The 10,485-nt window shown below is 39.7% G+C and overlaps 1 protein-coding gene across 1 annotated transcript; it reads right to left on the bottom strand.

The window, feature by feature from the left end:
- Positions 1-6,236: 6,236 nt before the first annotated feature.
- On the bottom strand, positions 6,237-8,294 carry LOC134856726 (uncharacterized). The gene is made up of 3 exons (XM_063872998.1): positions 8,038-8,294; positions 7,028-7,384; positions 6,237-6,685 (listed from the first exon to the last, which is right to left on the bottom strand). The coding sequence occupies exons 1-3, from the start codon at positions 8,117-8,119 to the stop codon at positions 6,432-6,434; spliced, it is 693 nt and encodes a 230-aa protein (XP_063729068.1). The 5' UTR covers positions 8,120-8,294; the 3' UTR covers positions 6,237-6,431.
- Between the last annotated feature and the right edge of the window lie 2,191 nt (positions 8,295-10,485).

Below are 10,485 nucleotides of genomic sequence, written 5' to 3'. Positions count from 1 at the left end.
GTAATTGGCAAAATGCTCAGGAGAGGGAGATTTTTAAAGACCTCTTCATTGGGAGAATTTGTGACGTAGACGTCCAACAACAGCTCATTAAAGCCAAAACGGATTTAGATAAAACTTTTAAACTTGCCTTGGAATGGGAGAAGGGAGCAATCACGTCAGCTCACTTTCAGAAGCGACTTCCTCATAATCAAGATTTGAACACCCTTAGAGTTAAACAAGAACTAGCTTCCTCTATTCAGCCGTCTAGAGTAAAACGCAATGGTCCTCAAAATCAAGCGAATCGTCAAAATCACCAGGGTAACCAAGGCAATAAATCTTGTTACTTCTGCGGTAATCTTTTTAGTCTGGATCACAGGAAGTCTTGTCCAGCTCGAGAAGTTACGTGCAACCTCTGTAAAAAGCGTGACCATATCGCAAAGTGTTGTAACTCGTCAAAGTGCAGGGTGAACTAGGTTCAGGAAGAACAGGAAATGCCCAGCCAGTCAGTAGATTGTAACTTCATAGATGTTGACTATGATAGCGAACCGAATATAGCGTCTTCCAAGTAGAAGATATAATGCAAATCAACATCATTGAAGTACTCATATCAGCTGGAGGCAAACCCAGGAGTCTCAGCATTCAACTCCGTCAGGTCCTAGTTTTTTTTATTCCACAATTGATACAGGAAGCCCGGTCTCGTTCCTCAACAAACGTACTTTCAGCCTATTACTACAACGAAGTCCGTCCATTCATTTTCGGGATGTTGCGAGGCACCCAATCGAAACAACTTATGTGGGTTTTAATAAACGTCCCAATCGCCTATTGGGCTCGATCACGATTCCTATCTCTTCCAATGGTTGGAAAGTTCTTATTTCTGAAAACCGGACATGCAACCTTCTGGGTCTGGATCTTCATGAGAATGGTTGCGGGCAGAACCCATTCATCTTCTTGCAGACGCGTCGCATAACCCAATATCGGAGTACTGGAGATCGTACTTTGCTAAACGGTACGCTCATCCATTTAATCGTCTGGTTAGATCAAAGAATCACAAAGTTTATACTGACTTCAAGGTCCCTCTTATTCCTCGGCAAGTCAAATGTCTTAAAGTTCCGATACAGATTCATGACAGAGTCGCGGGCGAAATCAAGACCCTAGTGGAAAATGGTCATAATGAGAAACTGATAAGTGTACGACTGATCATTTTATTGCACCCATTGTGTTGACTACCAAGAAGGATGGTTCAATTAAACTCGCTCTTAATGCCAAACGAATGAATGCGCAAATCTAGAAAATTAAAAACCAGATGCCGAATATTCACGAACTTATTGACTAGGTAGCTCAAATCGCTACCAAAGATGTTCCTAGTAAGGTTTGGTTCACATCATTGGACTTGAAGTATGCTTTTAAATAGTTGCCTTTGTTGTCAGTTACTAGTAATCATTGCAACTTTAACATCCTTTGTGGCGAAGCAACGGGGATGTACAGATTTAAAACTGGATTTTACGGCTTAACCGATATGCCAACCGAGTTCCAGAAGGCAATGGATTGTACTTTACAGGGCTTAGATGGTGTTATTTGTTATCTGGAAGATATCCTGGTGGTCACGAAAAGGGATGTTGAAGATCACAAGGCGCTTGTAGAGGTAGTGATGAAAAGTTCAGTAAGTATGAGTTTTCGGTTAATCAATCAACTTGGATGGGATACGAAATCAATGAGGAAGTTTACTCTCTAAACTTTCGAAAACTGAGCCAATTCAATCACTAAATCCTCCGAAAACATTAAAGCATTTACGTTCGCTTATGGGTACCCTGAATCATTTACAACGGTTTATCCCTGACCTACACACTCACACAGTGCATTTTCGGTAATCGCTAAATTTTTGTAAAAAACAGTCCCTCATGGTGGGGGGGGGGTGGAAGAGAAACAACAAATTGCATTTAAGAATATCATAAATCTGATTGCTAAAAATCCCAGTCTCTTCTAAGAAATCCAGAATTAGATGCGATGCTAGTCATAATGGATTATGAGTTTGCTTCGAGCAAGAGATCAAACCTGATGTTTGGGCACCAATCGCTTTCGCTTCACGGTTTCTAAATAATGCGGAGAGAAAGTACAGTACGAATGAATTAGAACTGTTGTCAATCGTTTGGGCCTGTGAGCATTTTCGAGCTTACTTATTAAGAAATTGTGTCCAAATACTGACTGACCATAAAGCTATAATCTCTGCTTTAAATGAAAATTACAATAACAAGTCATATCAGTCTCGCCTGTCCAGGTGGGCCGATAGGTTGCTACCCTTGGATTTTGAAGTCGTACATAATCCTGTGGTTACGTTCGGCATTGTCGCTTACATGTCTCGCTGTCCTACTTTTTCCACCCTCAACCTTCTCAATACAATGAACTTGTAGTCTATTGAGGCTTTTAAAAAAGCCGTAAATTTTATCAATTCCGCTGTTTTATCAGAGCGGAGGACTAAGTCTCGTTCTGATCCTCAAAAGGGCGTCGCGTTTGTAAGGTGGCGTCCTCCAGTTCATCGTCATTCTCCGGTAGGGGGTGTTATAAAAGTACTCAGCGGCGTAACCAATCAAATCGCGTTATGCAAAACTGCCAATCTAATTCCTCATCTATAGAGGGCGTTGAGTTATGCTCTGATCGAGTTGACCAATCAAATACCAGTATGCTAACTAAAAACCGAAATCCCGAAACTGTCGGTCAAGATCATTGTATCCGACCTGAAACTTTACAAAACAGTCACCACTTCAGGCTATCTCTACAAAATTCAAAAATTCTAAAGACAAATCTTTATACTATGAATCAACCGCAACCACCATGTACTGAAGTGAATGTTCTTAATAATACATTTACTAATGTCTCTCTTCGCTCAAATACTATACTTAATTGGACGGTCGAACAGACTGACTTGTTAATTTTTGTGGAAAACTTTCCCATCAATTCGCCCAACTTCTCTCGACCAAGAACTCGCTTCCCCCTACGATCTTGCCAGATGGGCAGCGTGTCCCGAATTAAACAGATCCGCCAGCATAACAGGACTAGAGAGCGGGCTGCTAGAACACGGTTTGTCGCTGCACGGATTAACTCTCGAAAGGAAGGGCATGCTCAGTTGTTGGAAGCGATGCGGAGGTGCCGTTTGTCCAAACCAGGGAAGATCAAAACGCCTCTAAATCTAAAAAGAACATAGTGGACTTACCGGGCCTCTTTGATGCGGATCTTCGAGCGGAGTTAACAGAGGAAGATAGATTTTTTGGTCCTATGAAGCGTGCCATTATAAACAAGGATGTTACTTCATTTAACAAACTAGGATCGTACATGGCCCAGTTCTGGACTAAAGCTGCGGTGGTAAATGATTATGTGATAGTGGACAACAAACTCGCAATCCCAGAGCCCTTGAGGAAGGCTGTTCTTGCCAGGCTGCATCGCTCTCATCCGGGCCAGGAGGCGATGATGTGGGCCTCAGAGTACAATTGATGGCCATTTCTATATCGACAATTTGTTGAAACCTGCGAGAAGTGCCGCGAGTGCACGATGTTTGTTAAGAATTTTAAACCTGCATCTTTAAATGGTTTAAATCTTAAAGCATTCAACACGGTGCACTCTCTTCCTAACTTTTCGAGTCCTAATCAAGAATTTCAGTTAGATTTTGCTGGTCCTATCTTGGCTGAAAAAGGCAAAAAACTTTTCTTCTAGTTGCTATTGACCGCTTCTCTAATTTTCCTTCTGTTCTTATCACGAAAACAGCGGGAGCGAAAAAAGTCGTATGGCATACCGCCAACAATCAGGACTGATCATGGGTCTGAGTTTAAGAATGATATAGTGAAACATTATTGTTCTAGTAGAGTCATTGTTCATATTCTCTCTCCGGTTGGAGATCTTCGAGGCAGTGGTTTGGCTGAGCGTTCGATACAACCGATTAAACGTAAATTGGGTACAGAAAATTTTGATGCTAATTATATAATTTTAAATCAACGATTCATTAAATTGCTGAAGATATACGTAATAGCAAACACGCAGTGCTTAAAAAATTGCACTTCGAACTACATTTTGGTAGAAAACCAAATACTGAGTAGTCTCATGCGTTTCATAATGTTGTTAAACCTGCTACTCTAGCTCAAGGACTTGAATGTAACCTCCTCATGCCGGATCAGATTGCCAGTCAAGATTACAGCAGGGATCGGGCCAAAGTGATTCCGAGAGGCAGCGCAAGTCCTACCATTACTCCTCGCTTTAAGCCGATGTTCTCGTTGAATTGCTACAAGGCTTTAGCGGATCTCGCGCGGGCAGCCCATATGTGATCCCAGTGTAAAAGAGACCATCCAGCTAAAAGCGGCAAGTTGGTGCTCAAGGAGTTTTCCAGTCGGCACTCGGATCTCCGGCGTTCTCTCAAACTGTCCTCACCTGAAATACTTTAAGATTTTACGAACGTGTGTCCAGCCCGACAGCACCGGCACTTTCTAATAGTCAACGGGAAAATCTCACTCAGCAAGCTCGTCGTCCTACCAAAACAAGTAAGTTGGAAAAACTTCTTTTGAATGATCCTAAGCTGGTTAAAACCTTTATAAAATTCATTGATAGACAATCGGGCAAACCTTTATTTAAAACCGCGAAGTTCAAGATTACTCAAATAACGGATTAGACCTTCGTAACTGTTAAAGGGAAAGTCATGTTTGTCTTAAACCTAACTTTCGTTATGACATTTCGGTTGGCCAAAACACATTAGGTGATCATCTACCTGCCTCGGCATCTGCTAGCGTTATCAAGAGGGCTGCTCCCAGGTCCCAACCGGTGATGATGGAACAACGACCAAATAACCCGATCTTGTCCGACCCGAAAGTGGTCGACCTAACTGTGGAGTCCTCTAGTGAATGTTCTTTGGGCTCCAGCAACTCTCAGTTGGTACGAGAATCTACTCCTGTCGCAAAGCCGCCTCACTTGTCTTCGGATTCGCCGCCGGTCAAACTTTTCAAACCTTCGGCATGCCTTACTCAGTTGCCCAGTACAACATTATCACCTACTACGGTCACTACTACTTCGGTGCCCAGTTCATGCGAGTCCCAACATACTGGCTGTTGCGCGCAGGACACCGCAAAAAAGTCTTCAACTCCCGCCATTACTATTGAAGAGGCTCAAGTGCGAACCACTCTGGATGATAGTTCCTAAGTACGATCCTCTTACCCTTCGTTATCCCTTCCTGCTCAACCGGTCACGGGAGAATCGGAGACGATCCGCTCCGCCTCGCGCAGTAAAAACCCACCCGCTTCTTCGGCGATCCATTGCGCCACTAAGGGAAACTCGTAAATGAAGACCACCCTGGTCAACTGAAGGTTCAGGATTCGATTCCACCGATTGTTTCGTCTCCGCAGAAGCAAGTTATTAGGGACCGTCCTCATATTACTGTGCCGGATGTGCCTTCTAATTCCTTCGCGGACATCAATAAAACCCTATGTAATGATTGACTACAAACGATCATAAAACTTTTGAAACCTCGTATAAACTTTCTTGCATTCAGTCAATTTTTTTTCCGAGTCACTTCAGCCTTAGACTGTAAGAGGGGTGCTATTAAGCGTCTGCTCATCCTAGTGTCTCTTATTTTCTTTTCTACCTAATTTTGTCATGATACCTCACAAAATTTTTCTCCTCACGCGGTGAATGTCAAGAGGTGACCTTCGGTACCTCATTCCTAACGTGTTCTTTTTGCAGTATCTCTGCAGTTCGTGATGTTTTTAGTCTTTGGCCAAGGTCAGCGGAAGCATATGTAAAAATTTCAGTCGAAAGACATTTCGTTATTCATGTTAAATTGATACCGAGTATCTGATTAAATTATTCCTTGAAACCAACTATCTAACTAATAACTAATTTACCTTTCACTTTGCAACCAAGTTTTGAGTTAGTATTCCGCGGCAAATGTCAGAGGTAATCAAAGAAGTTGAATTATTCTTCAAGGCACTTTGGTTTTCCCCGGCTCCAATTTTTTCATCTGTGATCTTCAACTAACTTTGGTTTCGTATGTATAAATGATTAAAATATTGAATATTTGCAAATATTAGTTTTCCAGCATTGTGGCTGTTAACATCACCATGAATGCTGATCATCACAGAAAAAAAAACACTCATTTTTGTCAAAAATGCTCCCTCACAAGGACGGAAAATTGATATAACACGGATCAGAAAATATTATGTTAAAAATTAAAAGTTGTTTTTTTTCTTAGTTTTAGCAATGATGACTGTAAAAGGAGTATTGTCTGCTACTTGCTCTGTCACCCGATAAAGCACCTAATTTTTTATAAAACCGACGTTTTCTTTTTTTTACAACGTATCCATAAACTGATGTCACAGACATTTCATCCAAAACCTACATCATTCCTTAACCAATTGAACAAATCCACACTCGTCCATTCAATCATCAGAGTTTGTTTTTATCTCTTGAGTAAGTTATATCTATATCTCCGAGCAACATTTAGGGTACACCTCATCGATAACCAGACCAGGCTCAGTGCAGATATTATCTGCATCGTTGTTTGGAGCAGACTGGAATGGAACCTGGTTGAATACATTTCCAGTGGGTCCATAGTGACACACAAACTTGGTCCACACTTCCGTCTGCTCCGAGTCTTCGCACCTGGCCTGGGCACATCCCAGAATTTCGCTGTCGGCCCAGATCATTTGGGTGAAGTTGAGACAATGCACGTCATCTGGAAAAAGAAAGAACAACAGCTATTACAGTTACAAATCCATGTTGTTTCAGAACCCATGAATAAATTCAACCCGAGTGTTCTTTTGTCGGTAGAATTTAGATGTAAATTAAAGTATATGCTTTTAGTTTTTTTTGGTAATAGGCTTGCCTACATTTTTTTCAAAAGAACATCGTAGTTTTTTCAAGACATTTGCTTATTATGATAATATCATGTTTCTAAGTCTTTTATTTCGCGGAGTGACAAACTTATTTTGCCTCAAGTAAAGTAGCTGTTTATCAAGAAACCGGCTAGATTGGACGGACAGTGTTTATAGTAGAAACAACTGTGCATTAATCTTACCTCTGCAGCTGTGGTTTTCCCATTCATATTTGTGCACTTCACTGTACCATTTATTCACCAATGCGACGACGTTTCGATCTTCTGAGAACCCGTCTGCAAAGTACAAATTCTCCCCTATAGGCCCTATCTCGTTTTCCAGCAGACCAACGCGGGGTCCATACAAGCCGATGTGGGTTCTACGGCACAACCCGGCTACCTCTTCCGCGGTTTCTTCCAGTCGAGAATCCCAATTAAGGACCCGCATGTTCTGGGCCTGACCGCTAAATCTGGTCCCAGTTCGGTCTTTCCATCCCAAATTGTTCCTGTACTTATTGTGGATATCGAGAATCTCTCGTTTTTGAGTTTCGCTCAGAGTGTCTAAGAACCGGAAAAAGTTTGACAAAAAATGTCGATTGCTGTGCAAACAGCTCAGAAGGGTCAAACCCCCGTTATTTTTTTAAAAGTATGTGGCGTTTTTGTTCGCGGCGCTTAAAATGAGTCAATAATAAGACGAGTGATTCTTTACTATAAGCTTGTCTAAAAAGCACAGTTTTTATACTGATTTTTCTCGACACCGAAAAAAAAGTTCTGCAAACCAGTCATTATACGACTGAAAGGGTTTATATATGATAAATCACTCACTTTTTTCTGGCTCTTATTGTGGTAATTGAATTTGGGAGGGGGAAAAGCGAACAAAAACATGAATTTAAAGCGTACTCGAATGCCGAGCTCCTTCCGACTTCGTGGTCGGGGCAAAAAGACATGGCTAACCTGCGAAACGTATTTATTAACCAAAGAACTCGAAATTAAAATGATCATTTTTTTAAATATATCACAATAAGTGTATGGAAGATTCAAATCAAACAGCCAATGTAACATTGAAAGTTTTTACTTTTTCTTGCTACGCTTCTGAATTTCATTTTTATAGCCACTGCCTCATTTAAATGTGCAAAAAACGAACACCAGCACTCTGAGACAATCTGTATTTATGGGTCGCGATCAAAAATTTCGGGAGTCTAAATGAAACTCACGTGAAATAGCTGCAAAATTGAGAAGAAGAATGGTAACGGCAAAAAAATTATTTCGTGAATAGGTAATCGACATTTTAGTCATTTTTATTCATGTGAAATGGAACATGTGATAAGCCAAAAATGATTAAATTACAAAATGGAAAAAAAGTTTGTCCTAAGAAAAACATATGTTCAAGAAATTTTTTCTCTTTCACGACTACCAGAACCCTTCAAGCTCTGAATCAAATTTCTAACTAAAAGTTTCTTCTTTCTATTAAAAATTCGACTTTTTGATATGTATTGTGCAAACTACAATTATAGCAGATGTTTGCTCGCAATAATTGGAAAAGGAAAACTACAGAATTTTTCATTAAAAATGTAATTCAAACTAGCTTTTGAGAAGGACATTGAACACTTGTGGTCTTGGACTCATAATTATGTTTTCATTAAAACTAGGAGGAGTTTGGATGTTCGAATTTGGGAAAACTATAAGCTCGAGCTATCTTCTGTTTTTGGTAAACTTAAAAAGCTTTTTTTTCGATAAACTCATTTGAAAAAACAACAAGACTGCTCGTATCAGAGCTAAACCCTGAATGTTCCGATTGCATTTTAATCTTTATGGAGTAGTTGGAAAGTGATTAAAACAATTGATGAAATTTTCAAAAAAAATGAAAAACAAATTTATTTATGTTTTTTGAAAATCATCACCCCACACGCTATGAAAAAAAAATTATTTTGCAAATTGTAATAAACAAAATAGAACAAAGGCATGCCTCAATTCAATAAGAAACGATTACTAGACGTGATAATAGCATAAAAAGATCGCGCGTTAATTGTTTCAAGTTGGCCATATTGGCAACCCTTAAGCCCCCAGAACACATCACAGTTAAATATCATTTTTTGTTCCGAATTTCGAACAAAACGGAATGATTATGTTTGGTGCGGTTTTTTATTCAGTCAACTTTCGGCGATCGAAATAATTATTTTTAACAAAAAAATTTTGAGCCCCATTGAAGATGTTAACTCCTCAAAATCAAACTTGAAAAAACTTTTTTTCCTCCTATCATTTTTTGCAAAGATTTTGGAGATTAAAAATTGCTAATATGGCTATGCTCTGGACTTTTTTGTGAGCGCGCTTTGAAGAGTTTACCCATGTTTTTGAAAACATAACGCGAATTATTTATGCGTGGCAAATTATCCTGCACAACAATATCATTCTAAAATAAAACAAGACTGCTCGTATCAGGGCAAAACCCTGAAAATTCCGACTGCCTTTTAACGTTTATGGAGCAGTAATAACAAAAACAACAAAAAAATTTAAAAGAAATAAAATAAAATGAAAAATTTTTTTTGCTAAAATTTGAAAATGTTTCTCTAAAAATCATCCCCCCACACGCCATATAAAGTACAAAACAAAAGATTTTGCTCCTTAACAAATCAATTATGGCAAATAAGCTTCTTTCAACCAATTTGGAACGAGTTCTGAGACGGATTCGAACTCCGCTTACGCGTTAATAGCTCGTTAATAGGGAGATCGGGCTGCCTGTGTCCGCGGTCGTTTTTAATAAAGTTTTTGCACATCCGAAAGTAATCTGAAAACTCCTCACCTTACCGGTCGCCGCCTTTTTCACTGACCCAGTTGATTCCAAAATGGGGATAACTCACTTGGGAATATTTCATTGTCAGTCGCCAAAACTGCCAACTCCGATTCCATACGAGCAATTATGAAATTAAACCTAATTTGGTCATCTCGTCCAAATCTGCATCTCCATTTTCCACCCTACAAAAAATTTCAACCCTAAGCACATTGTCCTTTCTTGCTACAATTCAAGCAAGTGACACCTCGAGCTTAGCGGGATTGGTTATGATTCTCGTGAATTTATTGTCAGGCTTTCCAGAAATATAGCAAATAAAGAGTTTTTCAATTTCTCTTGTTTGTTGGTTCGAGTTTGATTGCAGCCGATTGATTCTGTCTGAGAGCTAAGTTTTTTTTGCTCTGTTCTAAAAACAAAGATCTATGTTTGATCCGGAAGTTTCGAAATTTTTTTGGCTGGATTGGGTCTGACTTTCCGAGAGTGACGGATTTTCTTATTGTTTCTGAAAAAGGGATGCAGCTTGTGCCCCCTTTTTCAAAAGCAGGGCTTTTTCAGTGTGCACATGGCGGATACCTAAATCCCTCTGAATATCCTTAAAGTGCATTTTAGCAAGAGCAAAATAATGAAAAAACACATGACGCTAACTGCTTCGTTCTCTCTATATTAATAAAGTCTTACCAAAACAGGTCTTACTAGATCGAAATTGTTCTATCTAAACTTGCTGTTCCGACTTGTGAAGAAATTGCCGGAACATTTGAGCTCGGGTTTTTTTCTCTAGACAAATATTGACTTTGTGACGAGCCATTTTTGACAGAGTTTTTGCAGCCAAAACGTATCGTTGTCTTGAGCTCAAATTTGAAAATATTTGCCCTGT

The sequence above is a fragment of the Symsagittifera roscoffensis genome, chromosome 1 (assembly GCF_963678635.1).
Source record: "Symsagittifera roscoffensis chromosome 1, txSymRosc1.1, whole genome shotgun sequence".
Lineage (NCBI taxonomy): Eukaryota > Metazoa > Xenacoelomorpha > Acoela > Convolutidae > Symsagittifera > Symsagittifera roscoffensis.
The sequence above is the reverse complement of the archived record's forward strand: the minus strand, read 5'-3'. Positions and strand labels throughout refer to the sequence as shown.

What these genes read in the sequence shown, in the direction of transcription:
- LOC134856726 (XM_063872998.1), bottom strand. Translation starts at nt 8,119, where the DNA reads ATGACTAAAATGTCGATTACCTATTCACGAAATAATTTTTTTGCCGTT. An exon ending in CAATTTTGCAGCTATTTCAC is followed by an intron (nt 7,385 to 8,037) that starts GTGAGTTTCATT and finishes TCCGGTTCTTAG; the next exon opens with ACACTCTGAGCGAAACTCAA. An exon ending in GGAAAACCACAGCTGCAGAG is followed by an intron (nt 6,686 to 7,027) that starts GTAAGATTAATG and finishes TTCTTTTTCCAG; the next exon opens with ATGACGTGCATTGTCTCAAC.